The 19761-nt window shown below is 33.1% G+C and overlaps 1 protein-coding gene across 7 annotated transcripts in view; it reads left to right on the top strand.

Annotated features, from left to right (window-relative positions):
* Nucleotides 1-19761, top strand: part of Csmd3 (CUB and Sushi multiple domains 3) — a 1319129-nt gene that overhangs the window by 132332 nt on the left and 1167036 nt on the right. For all 7 annotated transcript variants that reach the window (XR_010053386.1, XM_063264433.1, XM_063264432.1 and 4 more), the window contains exon 2: nucleotides 747-969. Coding sequence is in view for 6 of the 7 variants with exons in the window: in XM_063264433.1 (XP_063120503.1) it covers nucleotides 747-969 (223 nt within the window). In the remaining variant the exon portion in view is untranslated. The remainder of the gene's footprint in view (nucleotides 1-746; nucleotides 970-19761) is intronic.

Genomic DNA, 19761 nt, shown 5'->3' with positions numbered 1-19761 from the left:
TCTGTATATTCAAACAAATGAATTAGCCAAAAATATAGTAAGCTGTCAAATTATCTCTGAGGGACATGTCCTCATAGACCTGTCATAGAAGCAGGGAAAAAGTAGATCGTTGATGCAAAGTGTCCAGACATATTCCCAAATTTAACCGTCACTTTGGTCTAGTTAATTTAAGATTACCACAGAATCAACCTATCAGTGTTACAAAAATTAAAACAATTACATCGACTATATTTCTCAACTCCTCTTCTAATGAATTGAGCACATTCTTCTAAAATACTGTATAGGTATATCTGAGTATGTTTCAAAGCATATTATGCCAGAAGAGTTGGTTTTAATAATTTAAACCTATAGCACATTTCATAATTAATTTTCAATGCAGTTTTCTTCTTCCCAGAATTAGATTAAAAAGCATATAAAGGCAATTGACATGTTTGAACTTTTATATCTTAGATCAAAATGGATAATGATTCAAACTGATTTTATTCACTGCTTTACAATTAATAAATTAAGCCTGATAAATTATCAATCTGTTTTTTCATGCTATATATCATATGGTACATCTATGTTACAAATGCTTATAAAAATAAAATAAAATAAAATTTATCTAGTTCACAAAACATCATTTAAAACTTACCACTATTGGTCATAAAGAAAACCAAACATTTAAGATATTTAAAAATATTAAGAATACAAAATCAAAATGTCAAAAATTTTTATAACGATTTCTATTTGTCTTTTTTTTGCAGGATTTATTTATACATGTGGTGGAACTTTAAAAGGACTTAATGGCACCATAGAAAGCCCTGGTTTTCCATATGGATATCCAAATGGTGCGAACTGTACATGGGTAATAATAGCAGAAGAACGAAATAGAATACAAATTGTTTTTCAGTCATTTGCACTAGAAGAGGAATACGACTACTTATCTTTATATGATGGACATCCTCATCCTACGAACTTTAGGACAAGGTTAGTGGATTTTCAGTAGCACACTAGAAATAGAGTATGTCATAGGAAGACTATTTGTTTCACAGAAAAATCTCATAAGATTTGTTATAATAAGTTTATATCAAACAAGTAAGTACTATTCACGTGAAAATACACAATTTAATTATCAAAATTTCTCCATAGTTCTGACTTCCTAATAACAGTAATTATGACTACTCCACAGGTAGATAAGGGGTGAGTATGACCCTTTAAAGTTCTTATGGTGTGCTTTTGTAAGTTAATTAACTTAAGGCTTCATTTATTGTGGTTATAACTTGGGGAAGAATAAAACTATACTATAAAAGGTGTCTTTCAGAGGTGTGTGTCCAATTGAATATATTGTGTTATAAAGGTACTTTAAAATCACTATTTATGTAATGGAGAAATACATTGATTTCAGAAAATGTTTAAGTAACCGATGACCACTTTTTTTTTACACAAAGCTAAATCTCACATTTCTGTTTTATAATAGGAATTAGGTATACATTCACATATAGAATTTTTAATATAATTTTTATTTTATGTATATAGATGTTTTACCTGTATGCATGTATGTATGGTATATGCATAGACATCTTACACAGAAGCCAAATAAGGGTGTCACAAACTCTTGAACTAGCATTACCATATAGGTGCTAGGAGCCAGATCCTCAGGAAGAATGACCAGTACTCTTGATATCTGAACCATTTGCTGAGTCATGATAGTTTATATTTTTGAAATTTGTCAGTTAAACCTGAAAAAGTGTTCAATTTTTCTAAAACTGTTGTTTTAGAATGTTATTTCAAATAAGTATGCTTTATTTGCAACAGACTTTTTTAGTTTTGAAAAAGTCATAATATAAAAGTATTTTAACTTGGAAAAAAGCAAAGTCAGAAAATACGTATATTTGTTCAGAATTCTAGTTGTGTTTACATATAGTTCATGGATAGTCAAGATTTTCTGGTTTGTCATTTATAATATTCTAAGCAGATAGTATTGTACATGGAAGAATGCTTTCATGTTCCGATGTGATAAAATTATTTGCTAACTCTGTCCCTGTTCCTAATGGTTGTATTATTTCTTGTTTTTCTGCTTCATAAGAGGCTCTTCAACATTAACTTTCTAAACTTTCATCATTCTTTCACATCTTGCCATTGATCATTTGTAGTTTTTCTTTAATTTAAAATAAATATTTTCATATAATATAACCTGGATACAGATTCCCCTCCCTATACTTCTCCCAGTTCCTCCCCACCTCTCCTCCCTTCTGGATACACTCACTTTCTGAATCTCATTAGGAAAGAACACATTCTCAGAGATAACACCCTAACATGACAAAATAAAATATAATAAGATGAAACAAAAGTATCTACGAAAGTCAGACACAGCAACCCGACTAGAAGAGACCCACTTTTCATAGTTAGACATCTTATAAAATGATAAACTAATAGTTATAACACATATGCAGAGGATCTGGTTCAGTCCTTCGTAGGCCCTGTGTTTTCTGCTTTCCTCTCTGTGAGCTCAGATTCATCTGCACCTTTTTCAGTCGATTCAGTCTTGTTTTCCTGATGCCTCCATTTCCTTTGGAGAGTTTGGCAAGCCTTTTCTGGTTCCTGATTTTAGTGAAAGTAGTTTGTATTTATCTCCATTTAATTTGACGCAATAGAATTGCTATAGATTACCTTTATTATACTTAGGAATGTCCTTTATGTCCTTAATCTTCCCAGTACTTTTATAATGAAGGGGCGTTGAATTCTCTCAAAGGATGTTTTGATATCAAGTGACATAATCAGGTGGGTTTGTTGTTTCACCTTTTCATGTCTTTCAGCTTCTTTAAATGGTGGATTACACTGATTGATTTTTATATATTAAATCATCCCTGCATCTCTGGGATGAAGTCTAGTAGATCATAGTGGATAATCTTTTTGATGTGTTCTTTGATTTGACTTGCAAAGATTTTATTGAGTCTTTTTGTATTTTTGCTTATAAAGGAAATTGGTTGGTAATACTTTGAATTTTTTTGTATTATTTTCCTTTGGTTTGGATATCAAAGGAACTGTGACCTCATAAAATGAATGCAAAGTGTTTTTCTGTTTTATGTTATGGAAAAATTTGAGCAGCATTTATATTAACTCTTGTTTGAAATTATTAGAGAATTCTGATATAAAACAATCTAAAATGCCCTGGCATTTTTTGGTTGAGACTTTCAGTGATCCCTTTTATTTTCTTCAGGGCTGTACTTCTACTTAACCTTGTTTATCTTTCTGGATTTGACTTTGGTAACTGGTACCCATCGACCAAATTATACATTTATTTTAGATTTTCAAATTTGGTGAAGTACAGGTTTTTAATATATGTCTTCATGATTCCCTAGGTCATGTCAATGTCTGTTGTTATATCTCTGCATTCATTTCTGATTTTGTTAATTTGGATATTCTTTCTCTGCTTTTTAGTTCAGTTGAGAAGGGTTTACCTATCTTGTTGGAATCAGCTCTGTTTTATGCTTTTTTCATATTGTTCTCTTTGTTTCTATTTTATTGATGTCAGCATTCAGTTTGAGTAATTATTATTGTCTATTCCCCTTAGGTATGGTTAGCTCTGTTTTATTTGTTGTTGTTGTTGTTGTTTTCTTGGAGCTTTCAGAAACGCTTTTCCATTCCTATGAGATCTTTCATTATTTTTAATGCATACACACGATGCTACGAACTTTTCTCTTAGCACTAATTCACTTACTTAGAATTCTAGAATATTGTTCGTTTATTTTTTATTTATAGCTTGTTGCATTTTTCATTTCATAGAGAGTTGCTCAGTTTCCCCGAGCTCGCAAATTTTCCCATGATTCTTTGGTTGTTAATATCCAGCTTTAATCCATGGTGGCTGTTAGGACACATGGAGTTATTTCAATTTTCTTCTGCTTATTGTGACTTGCTTTGTGTTCCGTATGCGGTAAGTTTTGGAGAAAGTTCTATGGGGTGCAGAGTATATTGTACATTTTTGTTTGTTTGGGTAAAATATTTTATAAATATCTGTTCGGTCCATTTAGCTCATAACTTCTGTTAGCTTGAATAGTTTTGCGTTTAGTTTTGTATTGATCAACTTACCATTGTATGATAGTGGTATTGAAGCCTTCTAGTATCAGTATTTGAGGGTCAACCTCTGACTTAAGCTGTAGTAATGTTTCTTTTATAAACTTGTGGGCACTTTTTTGAGGGATATACATGGATAGTAAGAATTGTAATTTCATTGTGGTGGATTTTTACTTTGATTATGTGTTGTTCTACCCTATCCCTTAGATAAGTTTTTGGTTGAAGTCTACGTGTTAGTTATTAAAATGCCTAAAGCAGCTTAATTCCTGAGCCCATTTCCTTATAATATATATTTTTCCCGATCACTTGCCATGTGAAAATTATTTTTATCTTCAATGATGTAGTGTGTTTCTTGGATGTAATAAAATGATGGGTCCTATTTTTGTATTCATTCTCTTAGTCATGAGGAAGATGACATTTTTATTGAGGAATTTATTGATATAACTGATGAATGATTATTGATTCCTGTTATTTTGTTGGCATTAGCATTGGGATGTGTGTGTGTGTGTGTGTGTGTGTGTGTGTGTGTGTGTGTGTGTGCGTGTGTGTGTATGTGGGTGTGTGTGTATATACTTCCATTGTTTTGATTTTGATGGTTTGAGGGTATGTATTTTCTTTGGTTTCCTGGGTGTAGTTTTTTCTTAAGTTGAAATTCTGGATGGTTGAATTTGTAGATAGAATGTATTTAAATTTGACTTTATCATACAATATCTTATTTTCTCCATCTATAGTGATTGAAGTTTATGCTGGATGTAGTATGCTGAACTGACATCTGTGCCCTATTTGAATATGTAGCATTTTTAGGTTTAACATTTGCTTTGATACATGCATCAACTTATTCTATTTTATCTCCAATGTATGAGATTCTCTCCTCCAATTCTTACATGTTGTCCATGAAGCTTGCCCCTGCAGCTCCTGTTCATATTTCTAAAATAATAATTACCAGAATTCCCTCAGTTTGTGCTTTCTTTATTGATTCTTTTCTAATTTCATCTCTTGAAAAATATTATTTATTTTCTTACACTGTTCATGCCTATCCGGTTTTCTTTAAATGATGTATTCATTTTCTCTTTAAGGAACTATGTCATACTTACAAAGGTTATTTTCTTGTGTTTCTGTTATGTTGAAATATTCAGGCCTGCTGTGTTAGAATAGCTAGGCACTACTACTGGAAAATGATTGCACTGGCTGTTATTGATTGCATTTCTATGCTGGCAGCTAGGCCTCTGGATTAAGGATGATTATAGGTCTGGGTGCTGATTTCTCCATTTGTTGTTATTAGTTGGACATTGCATTCCTTGACTTCTCTTTCTTCTCTAGAGTCGGAGAGTTTGATAGCTATGTGCTACCTGTTTTCCTAGCCTGTTTAGCTGGTGAATTCACAGGGAATACCTGGTATTGTTGGAGCCTGGGAGTCTGAGATGAGTTGGGGGCAGGAAGATTGAAGGAGAAAGAGTTTGTGATACCTTGGGACTTGGTTCAGAGATAAATGGGAGTCAACAGCGATTTTCTGGCTACAGAATTGGGCATGAGAATGGGGGGTGGGACTGGATCTCAAGAGCAAAATGAGAGATATGGGCCTGACTTTAGCCTACTTGTGATCGCAGCAAGAATAGTCTTTGGGTAAGCAAGTGTTGCCTGCTGGAGTTGGGGTCTGAAGCAAGCAACAACTGTGAGAGGGAGTTTAGGTGAAGATGTATGTAGGATCCACATGAGCTATGGCCAGGGATGAAGGAAAGCTTCAAATTGTGTTCCTTTGTAGTGTTCAGTAGAAGACTGGGGAACTTGATGTGGGAAAATAGAGATAGAAGGGAGAAGGTGCTCAGGAAACCTATCTTGTCTTCTGGCAGGCATGACCTATGGTTTATTTAATCTGTGTTTTAAGTAAGTCTTTTATGTTCGTAGTTCTACCACATTTCATTGTAAAGAAAGTCATGAGGAAGATGACATTTCTAGAAGTATTATTTTTTTTACTGTAGTAAGTTTCATGTTCAAGAGCTGTTTGTGCAAGTTGTGCATACACTACTACCATTAAGAAAACATAACTGTGAGGAAATATTACCATCTCATTGTGCACTTCTGGCAACTTTAGAGAAACGAGAATATAAAACATCTTCATAGAGTTAACATCTCGTTAATACAGATTTGAACTGTTTCCAGCCTGAGTACAAATTGAATCTGCTTTAATTGTTCAATAATAATAGTTGTTTATAAGGTGAAAAGTTTACTAGACCAATTAACAATGGGAATATAGTTTTGACTTATTTTCTCATATTAACTACTTTGACTTACTGTTTCTGATTGTAGCTCATCATATAAGGCTAAGCTTATTCAGTTGTATCATTTTACATATACATTGTGTGGCATCTGTTTTAGACAGTGTCCTTTCATTGACATTGCAAATGTCATTAGAAGATGATATTCATTTTTAATGATACAACATCAAATTAAGATAGAAAGCATCCATATGAGCCTGAATTAATGAACATGAATGGGCAATAGTGTACTGATATTTTCTTTCCATAAATGTTTGTATCTAACCAATAACATAGGTCATAAGAGGTTACAACATTTTTCAGGAATTTTGCTAAAATATTATGCATAAAAGAAAAAAGACTGTTGTTATTTTTCTTTACATCAGTGATGCATTCTGTGTTATTTGTGTAAACATAAACATATAACTTACATTTTAAATATTATTGGATAGCTTCTATACATGTATTGATAATGGTATTCTTTGTGCACATATCTATCCTTTCAAGGTATGAGAAAACTTACACTGATTTATCTCTACTGAGTATAACAAATATCAACAAAACATTTCACCCAAACACACAAAAATATATACCTTTTTCCCAGAAACTCAAAATTGATCACATACTCAGTCTCAAAGCATATCTCAACAAACTTACACAAAAAATATTGAAATTATTCCCTACATTCTATCTGACCAACAGGGATTAAACCTGGAATTCAAAAATAATAGAAATAACAGAAAGCCTACCAATTTATGGAAACTGAACAATTGTTTAATGAATGAATACTAGGCCAAAACAGAGGTAAAGAAATAAATTAAAGCCTTCCTAGAATTCAATGAAAATATTTACACAACATACCCAAATTTATGGGACACAATGAAAATTGTGCAAAGAGGTACATTCACAGTATCAAGTACCTACATTAAAAAAAAGGAAGAGGGATAGATCTCATACCAGCAGACTAACAGCATACTTAAAATTCTAGTATAGAAACATACAAGAACAACCAAGAAGAGTAGATGGTAGAAAATAATTAAACTGACTACACATGGACAGTCCTATGGTACAGCTGCACATGTAACAGAAGATGACCTGGTTGGGCACCAGTGGGAGAAGAAGCCCTTGGTCCTGCCAAGGGTGGAACCCCCCCTGGACAGGGGAATATCCAGGAGGGGTGCAAATGGGGGGTAGTGGGGAGCGGGAACACCCTCATAGAAGAAGGGGAGAGGGATGTGATGGGGGCTTATATTCTAGAAATTGGGAAAGAAGATAACATTGAAATGTAAATAAAAAATCCAATAAAAAACAAATTCATTATATTTCAAACAACAACATCAACAACAACAACAACAAAAGAGAATAATTAAAAGAATCAATGAAATGAAGATTTGGCTCTTTATAAAAATCTCCAACATGGTCTAACACCTGGCCAGATAAATCAAAAGTTAGAAAATATCAACTTAACAAAATCAGAGTAAAAAACAGAAGCATTAGCAGCAGGCACCAAGGAAATCCAGGGAATATTAACCTATATTTAGCAAACGTGGAAAAGCTAAAAGAAATGAATACTTTTCTCAATATATAATTTTTGCCAATGTTAAATAAGGATTAGGTAAACAACTTACATAGACAAAGAACCACTAAAATAGAGAAGTAGTCATTGAAGTCATTAAAGTCTTCTAACCAATTTCCAGGGTAAGACCTTTTTAGTGCAAATTACACCAGACTTTCAAAGAACAGTTAACACCAATACTCTTCAAATTATCCCACTGAACAGAAACAGAAAGAATATTACTGAATTCATTATATGAGGCACCAGTTACCCAAGCCACACAAAGATTCAGCAAAGAAGTAGAACTACTGACCAATTTCCCTAATGAATATAGACACCCAACAAAATATTTGCAAATCAAATCCATGAACACATTGAAATGACCACCGTGATCAAGTAGGCTTCATCCTACAGATATTTGGGTAGTTCAATAGAGATACAGGGGAAATCAGTAAATGTAATTCATCATATAAATTCTATGAAGGTAAAAAATGCATTATCATCTTTTTAGATGCTAAAAAGCCTTTGACAAAATCATGAAAAATCTTGGAGAGAAAAGGATAAAAAGAACATATCCGAGAATAATAATGGCAATTTCCAGCATGCGTAGGGCCAACATCAAAATAAATGGATATAAACTCAAAGCAGTTCTGCTAGAATCAAGAAGGAGACAAGGTTGTGTCCTTCCTCTCTCTCTATCTACTCTTTTAAAAGACATATGTGGCCATGAATGCAATGCTCCAACACATTTTACTCAGTAGATATCCACATCCTCCGCCACTGACAACCAAACTTCTCCTTCCACTGTGATTTTTTATCACTGGGGAGAAAGGAATGGCACAGATATCCTCTTTAAAGTTGAGCACTTCCTTAATTCTCTATGGATTGATCAGGTGAAGGTCTCTGTGATAATGATTATCTATTGAAAAAAATGAAAGAAAAAGGAAAAAGAAAACAGATATAACTTATTTTATGAGACCATTTGAGTAATTGACAACTGCTGTGTGCGTGTGTGTGTGTGTGTGTGTGTGTGTGTGAGAGAGAGAGAGAGAGAGAGAGAGAGAGAGAGAGTCAGTTCTTCTCATAGAAGAAGTCCCTGAAAGATTATGAATATTCTATATAATGTTTCTACAACCGTGCACATATATACAGATAGTACCAACTTCACTTACTGTATTTAACGCTGTGAGATTTAATATGCAAATATAGTCAGAAGCTGTACCAGTGAGGTCTCACCCAAATAAACATCTAAATAATAATAAAAGGAATTAAAAAAGAAAACTGTCTAAAAAGCTTCATGTGAAAACAGCATTCTAACAATAAATATATATGACCCCCAAAATAAAAGCTAAATATGGATGAGAACAATAGACATGCTCACATGAAAAAGAAAAAGATTATGAGGCCTCAACTCAGGACAAAGAACTGTAGGAAATTAGGATTTAAAAGTGGAGCAGACATAAGAGAAGAGATCCAAATTTGTTATCTAATACCAAATGTTTAGTCCTGAAATCACATATGAATGAACATATACATATATATTCTCCTGACTCAGCCAGTTGTAGTTATATACTTAGAAATATATATATATATGATTATAACATGCATATATGTTATACATGTAACAAAAATTACAAAAAAGAAGGAATTAATTTAAAAGAAAGCAAGATGTGGAGTACATGAGAATATACTCATGAGAAAGGAGGAAAGGAAATTAAAAAAATCATGTAATTATAATCTCCACAAAATATTTTTAAATAGAATAAATGAACTTGAAAGGCAAAACTGTAGGTACTGGGGAAGAATTGAAAGGGAGGTTGTATGGGATTGGATTTTATAAAAATACATGGTATTATGTATGAAATGCTCAACTATAAACCCAAACCATGAACTCTTAAATCTTAAAAGATTATGATATTTGGATAACTAATTTATTATTCTCTTTCCATTTCAACCTGAAAATTTCACCAATACTTAATTTACAGAGATTACTTTCTGGCATATTTGCCTATTCACCACATGTATGCCTGGTCTTTTGGAGGTAAAGAGAGGGCATAAGATAAATCCTGTAGTATAAGCATTACAAGTAGCTGTGAGCTGTGTGGATGCTGTGAATTAGACCTGGGTCCTCTGCAAATGCAGCCAGTATTCTTAACTGCTGAGCCACTCCTCCAGCCCCTTGAAATCAGAATTTAGTGTCACTCTGTCTTCACATTGTGAAGTAATTAGCATTAATAATACCATCCTTTAAATAATGCTAAAACTAAACTTGTATCACTTGTCCAAAGCAGAGCAGAGCAATGCATACTATTATTGCAAACCAATGTATCTGTGTAGAATTTAATGTTAGTGATGAATTTAGTGAGAAAAACTGGGAAAGAAAATTCCAACATGCCCTCCAGACTGTGCTTATCCACACAATTTGCCGTTTCATTAGAAGTTGGCAGTGATATTGGCAGAGTTTGACTTGTCTGTGTCTTCCACTCACTGTGTTCTTGCCTTTTTCACTCTCACATGGCATCACATCCTCAGTTAATTCATATCCTTATGGTTCATCTGCTGTTCTGTCTTCTAAAAACTTATATTTATGTTTCATTTCTTTTTATGAGTTCCAGAGTCTTTTTTTTAAATAGAACTTTCTAGATATATATGACAACACTGCAGAAATGATGGTTTGAAGATCCTGAAATTCTTTCTAAAATACAGATGTAAGAAGACTCCTAGACCCAGCTTTTTATCACTACAATAATTCTCTTAATTTCAAGTCATTTGTGCTAGAGTAGGTGGATGCCCATGGTGGGGGACTCCTCCCTCTTAAAGGAGAAGGTATGGAGGGACAGACAGTGCTGGGGTGGGCGGGATGAAGGTAGAGCAGCGATCAGGATGTAACGTAAAGAAATAAATGAATTAATGAAGAAGAAAGACTTCTCCACACTCTAGGAGTAAACATGCCCTTCTTCCATTTATTTCATTTAATTTTTCCATTCAAAAGCTAACTCTCCAGTTTTTAGATTTACTGTCGGTTTCTTATAAGTTGAGAACTTGTTGGCTTTTCTTTGTCCAGGCTGGCACGTTTGTTGAAACTATTCTGATTCAACTAACATGAGAGCAGTCATGTCGTTGAGACAATGGGCATAGCTTCTTACATTTCTATAGATAAAATATCACAGGAAACCCCCTAAATTTCTGACTCTTGCTACGATTCAACCACATCCTCTGGAAAAATTCCCCGAGTCTTTTTGCAGGAATTTCATTTAGACAAATCCACAGCAATTAGGCTCCATTGCTGTGTATTTTGATTGATTGCAGATTTCAATAATGGTCTCCATGTTCTCCAAAGAGAACTTTCCTCAAGAACTTTCCTGGTGGAGACTGCTCTTATCTTTGGGTATAAGGACACATGTTCATAGACTGTTGTTAGAAATTATACAGGTTTAATAAATTGGTGGTTACAGATTCTACACTAATGACCATGACCACCTTAGCACTGAGTGGATTTAACTAGGTTAAATAGGTAAGTAGGTGAACGAAATGTGGAGGTGGAATAGGAAAAGATCATAGAAGGCCTCGTGGTGCCTCCCTAAAGACTAGTACTAAGGATAAAGCAGAGACTTGGTCAGAGTATTTTTAGCAGACAGGTGATGTTATTTTAGCTATTACCAAGAAATTGCGCTACACAGAATTTCCAGAACTCAAATCTGTTCTAATATAGTTTTGTCTGTGCTCCTGAGCACTGAGTCAAGTGGAATAAAGAGTTTTTTTTTTCTTTAATATGTTGGCAAAAAGAATCACCCCTCTTTCTGATTTTCATCATCAGTGGGGAGGACAATTTGTCAAATTGTTATATTTAATAATCTGAAAGTAACATTTTAAGATATTTTGCAAAAAATAGAACTGTCAGCACCAGCATAAACTATTTACTACTATTTATTTTAAGATAGGAGATATATAGCAATTATTTAGTTATACAATATTCAATATCACTATACCCATTCAATCCCATTACATTTTAAGAAATATTTTACACAATATGCAAATTGCTTATATTTAAAGAAAGTAGAGTGCATAAATAACAAATCTTTAAGAAAATCTTTATTTTTTTCATTTTTAATTGGTTATTTTATCTATTTACATTTCAAGTGTTATCCCCTTCTCAGTTTCCCATGTACATATTCCCTATCCCCTTCCCCTTCCCGTGCCTCTATGAGGATGCTCCCTCACCCATCCACCTACTCCTGCATCAGCGCCCTAGGGTTCCCCTACACTGGCCATCAAGCCTCCACAGGACCAAGGGGTTCCCCTCCCAGTGATGACCAATAAGGCAATCCTCTGTTACATTTCCAGCTGGAGCCATGGGTCCCTCCATGTGTACTTTTCAGTTGGTGGTTTAGTCCTTTGCGGGTCTGGGTGGTTGGTGCGGATGCACTCAGCCAAACATAGGACTGAGCGCGGGACCCCAATGGAAAAGTTAGGGCAAAGACTGAAGGAGCTGAAGGGGTTTGCAACCCCATAGGAAGAACAACAATATCAAGAAAATCTTTAGAACATGGAACATCTTGAAATTAATATATGTGAATAATTTTAAGAGATTTACTTTATTTTTTAATAATGGTAATTTCTTAGTTTAAATTATTTTCTGAGACCAGATGCACACTAATTTTTAGTGTATAATTAGTGTCAATTTTTTTGAAGAATACATGTTGAATAAACAAAATTATGTAAAAGATAATTGGATCAGCAAGACCACATAAGGAAAGAGACAAAAGGAAAGACTTAGAATAGATAAAGAGAAAGAAATAGAGACAAAATGTAAATTTGAATAAAAGATAATATTGTACATTGTTCATTAGTGCATATATTATGAAAATATATTAGTTTGAAAGTCTCATAAAATGTTTTTGAAATTATCAAGTTTATGTTCTTTAGAATATTCATGTATATAATTCTTCTTCAGCATTCATGTGAAGTCACAAGTACTTCGTTATCAAGTAGAAAATTTAAAGTGCAAGTTATGTATTTTATATAAGAAATAGCTAAAGAATATGTTTTTAAACAATATAAAAGAATGTATTTGGCAGAGATCCTATGTACATCCAATTATATAAAAATGATTAGACTGAAAAATTAAATTAACTATGGAAGATATTCACTGTAATTGCCAAACATGAGGAGAGTAAAGTGAGCTGAAGAAGTGATCCCAAGAACAAAGCAGTATGTGCAAGACGCAACCACAACCATACAAACTGCATGCAATTATCAGCATCATCATGAGTTATCTGCAGGGTATATGAGATGAATAGTCTTGAGTTTCATAATAAGAGATGATGTTAATGAAATTTATATTCATACACAATAAAATGTATGAAAGAGGGAAATTTTACACTTCTAGTGTTTGTGGGGTTTTGTTTGGTTCAGAGTTATCTGGTTTTTATTTATTTTTTTAACATTGTATTTGAGAATTTGATACATCTGCATAATGTATCCTGATTAAATCTATCATCCATTCCCCTTCAAATCCTCCTTATTCTACAACTGTATGCATTTCTCTCCAATTGCTCTCTCTCCATACATATATGTATGTATACATATATATATGTGTGTATATATATAATTGTTTCTGTTTCCTCACTTTCTCCTTTTTCTCAATTCATATCTCTTACATAAATATACAACTTATAGTGTTCTTAACGTATAAACATTGATCATCCTTGGAAGTTTTACTGGATCCAATACAGCTACTGCCCATACCTTCTTGAACAACAATTCTAGGTGTCATTTTTTACTATGAAGTATTATTGTCTTTCTATGCCTTCACATATCCTTAATGATTCAACAGAATAATTTCTTTTGTTTCTGTTCCCCCATCCCCACTGGTCAAATGTGTGTTTATTCACACTACTATATGAATCAACAGCTTGTTTGATTTTGTAAATGAAGAACATAATATTCCATCATCTATTTATTTTTATTTGATAAGCATTTGGGTGAGTTAAATTTGGGGCTGATATGAATAAGGATGCATGTGCATTATTGAACATATTGTGTGGGTTCATCTTCATTTAGCTTCAAAAGAAAATTCTCTTAGTTCATTCAACAGAAAAGAACCCTTAGATGTATTAAAATGTTGTTATAGGGGCTAGACAGCTGTTCAGTAGTCAGTCTCAGTAGCTGTTCTTCCAGAAGACCCGGGTTCACTTGTCAACCTCCATATAGTTGGTATCACCATCAGTAACTGCAATGCCTAGAGGTCCAATACCTTCTTTTGGCCTTAGGGAGCACTGCGTATGTGATTCACAAACATAGATGCATATCATATCCATAAAAATAAATAAATAAAAAGTTTATCTTAATAACTTGCATTACACAGCGAGATTAACCAAATCTAAATTGTATCCATATTAACAAACCTCTACCTGCAAAGTTAGAATAGCCATTTTTTCAAGCATCACATTAGATTCTGTACTTTACTTATCAGATATATTTTACACACTTATCTATTAGCTAACACAAACAGTCCATGACATATTCAAAACTAGAAAAACAATTAGCTGCCTCTCCTCTTTTATGATTCAAGTGTCGATTACATATATTCGACTTTTCTTCATTACCTAATATTTAAACTATCCCCCTTTTCCTTTCTACATGCTTAATTTAAAGAAGCATTTTTAATTTCATAAAAATAATCAAATTGATATGCATAACTGTCTACTATTGTGTAGAAGTTCTGGTTGGTCTACATTTTGGCCAATATTTTAAGTACTTAGCCATTTTTGTGTTCTAGTTTTGCTATTTCAAAGTAGATGTAACTAGGTAATTCACATTCTATTCTGAGTTTTGATCAAAATACTTCCTGTGTTTTTAACTATATTGATGATATTACTGAGATAAAAGTGTAGAAAATCTCTTTGATATGTATTTGATAAACATATATGATGCAATTTTCTCATTACATTGTATTATGTGTAGAATTCTATTTCCTGATATTACTCTTCAATGAGAAATATTTTGAATTGTAATAATTTATTACTGATTTACTATGTGAGTAATTTCTGTGCTGCTATATAAATATTTGATCATCTAATGTTGGAAAATATTTCATATTTTATTCTTGTCTAAAGTTTAGAATATTAGAGCTGATAATTAGATCCATAATTTGTCAGGTGTAAGAGCATCTAGGCTTATTTTGTTCATGTTGACTATTAAAAGGAAGAATAAGCATAACATATTTTAAGGAATCCAAAAACAACAACTCCCAGATGGTTGCTCCTGGGCAGTCACAATTAAGCTAAAAGTACATTTTGCAAAATGACTGCTTGAACAACTCTTGCCACTGAAAACTCTATTTCTTTCTCACTATTTCTTCAATAAAATTACTTGCCTCCCTATCTTTTTTCTTTGTGATGATTCACAATAAATACATAAACGGTTTATCATAGTGATGCAATATGTTTCATAATTGTAGATAAATTCTCTTAATGTTAATTAGTCCTATAATAACAATATTTTCTCCAGATTTTTTCTAAGATCAGTAATTGATGCTTAGAACTTCAGGTCCCAATGCTAATGTTTGAGAGCTTACAACTGCCAGTAACTCTCGGTCTTCAGAATCCAATGCTCTTTTATGACCTTCATAGACATCTTCCCTCTTGTCCACATATGCATAGATAAACAAATATACTTCTCAGTTCCTCCACTTATATGTTCTGGCTATTAGTTTGGTTTTTTTGTGGGATTTCTCACAGTGTGAGCATGTGTATCTCTCACTCCTTTGCCTTCCTTTGGAACTCTTGCCCTCTCCTATTGGGTTGCCTTGTCCTGCCTTGTTATGAGGGCTTTTGTCTTGTTTTACTGCATCTTGGTTCATTGTGTTTTACTGTAGTCTCTAGGAGACCTACTCTTTTCTGAAGAGGAAAGAGAGGAGTGGATATGAGGGAAATAGGAGGTAAGAAGATGCTAGAAGGACTTGGGAAAGGGGAAACAGTGAACAGAGTGAACTGTATGACAAGAATCTATTTTCAATAAAACAATATGTAAATTTAAAACTTAATAAACTAAAACAAATGCAACATATTTTATCACAGTCTGTTATGTGTCGTATTAACATGTTAGACTCTTGACAAATCCAAATACCTGGTAGTAAGAGACACAAATGAAAGGATAGGAATGAGAGGGAAAGGGAATTTTGGAGCTTAAATCCTCATTTCTACAACTGTTATAACGCCCCCCTGTCTTTCTTCAGAAAATCCTAGCCCGAGCAGTTCTGTAGTTCTTGTCTTACTTCATTTATCTCATCGGCTTCCTTCCTGCTCTGCTCCCACAAACCTTTTATTCTCATGATAAAAATCTTCTATCATTTTACTTTGTATTCTTTTCAAAGACAACGAATCACCCCTCTACTTTCCTGTAGGTAAAATGAGGTTGGGAACACCTTCCCAATGAATAATATTAGAAAATATCCGAAAGACTTATTACAGGATAGGAGCAAATGGCCATAAGGTATTTTATGACCGCACACTTTGGTGATTTAACTATGCTTGATGGCATTTCTTTCCACAGCCCTGTCTCTAGGCTGCCATAAAGGTTAGATTGAGAGTGATGGAACCCAATATAATTTGCTGGCTCTGAAGATTTCTCCCTTCCAAGCTGGAACTTGTCCTTGTCTTCTGATTATCTACTTTGGACAAAAAAAAGACTTAAAAAACACAGAGGCCCTATGGGTTAGCATAGTTTGTGTTAAGGTACATCTACAGAAAGTACATATGAAATATAAACAACTTCTGGAAAATGAAAGACAATAGCAAGCTTTTTCAATTCTGTTGAACTATTAATGGCACCTAACAACTGAAAGTATCAGTTGCTGTTTACATATTGTTATGTTGTTATTGCTTATTGTTAACATAGTACATTAATACAGACCCTTGGGAACATAGAAGTTGAGAACAAATATGTTTATCGTCCTTCTAAACAAACCTTTAAAAGTTTTTACAGTGTAGTAACTACCTCAGTACTATATCTTACTGAAGGATTAGTGCTTTGCCATTGGCCATGCAAATGAATTAGAAAAATAGTCAATTAAAATTGTGATGCACCTTAGGCAGTTAATGACTCTTTGCTTTAGACACCATTTTTCCCTTTGGAAGATTCAAACTAATGATTGGATTGCTCTCAAGGACAGACAGGATTTCTGAAACTTTTTGTGAACATAAAAGGCTCTTTCAAATCCAAGAAAAGCAAAGATTCAAGGATGCACACAACTCTTTGTTGTTAATATTAGGTATGTGCCCAAGATTAATTGAGAAGTCTTTTGCTGAAAAAAATAAATGACAACACAAAACTATTGAAATTTCAGTGAACACTGAACAAAATGACAATAAATAAGTTCAAACATTTTGTTCCATGAATTTTGTTTATTTTTTACAACAAAATGCGGACCATTTATTTCTATTAGTGTGTACTTTTTGTGAAACAGCACTGATGTTCTGCAAGTAACCAATATGCTTGTGTATAATTGACTGGTGATATTTCTTCTGAAGTCACTCATTCATTTTCTCAATAATGTGGAGTAATCGAAATGACTGTTGACTGTTTCACATGAAATAATTCGATATTCTCAAGATATAAATGTTTTATGTAATAGAAGATTTCATAAACCTCTAAATTGGATATGAGCTGGATGAGGCATTATAGGCTAACTCTGTTAATTGTTATGTTTGTTATTATATAATGTTCTTAAGAAAGAAACAATAAATACCTGTTTTTACTCAGCATTAATAAATGTACATTCATCCAGGAGGCTCACATCTGATTACTATAACAACACTTCAAATATCATTCCCAATATTCTGATTTGTATATGTGAGGAAATTGTATTTCAGAAATTTTCATATGTTTTTCAGAAAATACAGAATTTCAGCCAACAGATATTTCTAAATTTGGGGTTTGCTCACTAATGATATACCTTTATATGTTTAAGCACAGGATGTGGGGAACAGCAGATTTTTAGATTTAGTATTTTAGTTATGTTTGTAGTGTGGAGGCTTGAACTCAGGACCTCACCCATGCTGTGAAAGCTTTATCCAATTCAATTAAATTCTCAGCACTGAAGAATTTCTTGAAATTTGGCAGAAAACTTTTATTGTTCATTGTTTTAAATAAATATTTTTATTAAAAGTAAAAGCTAATACCAAGGAAAAATAAGGTATACAGAGATAGCAAGAAGTAAAACTCCTTCCAACTCTCCTGGAGGATTGTTTTCAGTACCCATACTGGGTAGTACACAAGTTACCTCTACCCATAGCTCTGGGGCTTCTGAGACTTACTTCTGGCCTCTGTAGACATCTGTATACAAAGTAGCATAATTCACATAAGTACATATACCACCAAGTAATTTGTAATTTAAACTTTCACAGAAACAAGAAAATTATATTAATGCATCTAATGACCTTAAGAAATCATGTCTAGTTTTAAGACAAAATTCATAGAAAGGATTCTTGTAAAAATAGTCATGGTCAAGATCAATATTTCATGCATATCTTAGCCACTTTTCTATTGCTGTGACAAAAACATGACTAAACTAATTTCTAAAACAAGGAATTCAGTTTGGAACTAACAAGACAGAGGGTGAGCCCAGGATCATGGTGACTGGAAACATGGCAGCAAGCAGGCAGACTGTGATAAAGCAGGAGGTGAGAGCTCGCTGTTTATTACAAGTGTCAGGCAGAGAGAACAAAGAAGAAATGGATCAAGCCCAGCGACACATCTCCTCCTGCAAGGTTTCACTCACCCACCTCCTAATCCTTCCCAGACAGTTTCACAAAATATTCAAATAGTGAGCTCTTGTGGCCCATTCTTCGTCACATCCTCACAATAAAATAAAGATGTTTCAAACACATTGAACTTACATACGTATAAATATAACTAAGTTATACACACACACACACACACACACACACACACACACACATTTGATTACATTCATGGCCAACAATGTTGACTTCAGAAATGTTGAAAACCCCTCAATTTAATTTAACAAGACATGTCTTAGGTAGAAACATATATCTGGTTTATTAAGTATGTATTATGAATCACTTTGTACAAATTTTATATTGAATTTGTGAAAAGTTCTAACATCATTTATGGCTAAAACTGGAAAGATATGATAAAATTACTTTACATTTTGGTAATTATTTTTAATTCTTCAGCTAATCATTTTCTAAATACTAATCTTTACAATACACTAATTTAAACATGTAGCATTATCTTGTATGGCAAGATCTTTATGGCTTTATTTATACCTCTAGCAAATAGAATGATATTACAAAAACAGGAATCAGTCTTTTTAAATTAATTATATTCTTAAACATTTGAAATGAATGTATTTACATTTTGCATATATTCCTTGGAAATATTTAACTTACAAGAATAATAGATAAAATATTTGACTTCTGTCTCATCCTGTTATAATGCTCAACACATAAATTATATTTCTAGTAGACCTTACTATATTTTCATATTCTATTTCATGAATACATTTTATGTATTTATGTATAATATATAGCCATCATAATTAATGTACTAGAATTAACTCAGAGGTACAGTGCATTCAGAGCATGTACTAGGTTTAACTCTCAGCATTTCCAAAAAATATATATATATTAAAAATAAAGTTCTAAATCACCACTGAGCAAAAATATTTCTAGTTCATTTTTTTTATTTCATCCCTATTCACGCTCCTCGACTTCGCAGTTCTATATTCTGAATGAAGCCTAACTATATTTAGCCAGCTGTCTTTAATAGAGAAAAATGACCAGTGACTACTTTATATAAAAGAAAGTGTAATTTCAGGCCTGACACTGTAGCTAAATGGAGAATACTTGTGTTACACGCACAGGGTAT

This window comes from Rattus norvegicus, chromosome 7, assembly GCF_036323735.1.
Source record: "Rattus norvegicus strain BN/NHsdMcwi chromosome 7, GRCr8, whole genome shotgun sequence".
Taxonomy (NCBI): domain Eukaryota; kingdom Metazoa; phylum Chordata; class Mammalia; order Rodentia; family Muridae; genus Rattus; species Rattus norvegicus.
Note: the sequence above shows the minus strand (reverse complement) of the source record. Positions and strands in the feature narration are given on the sequence as shown.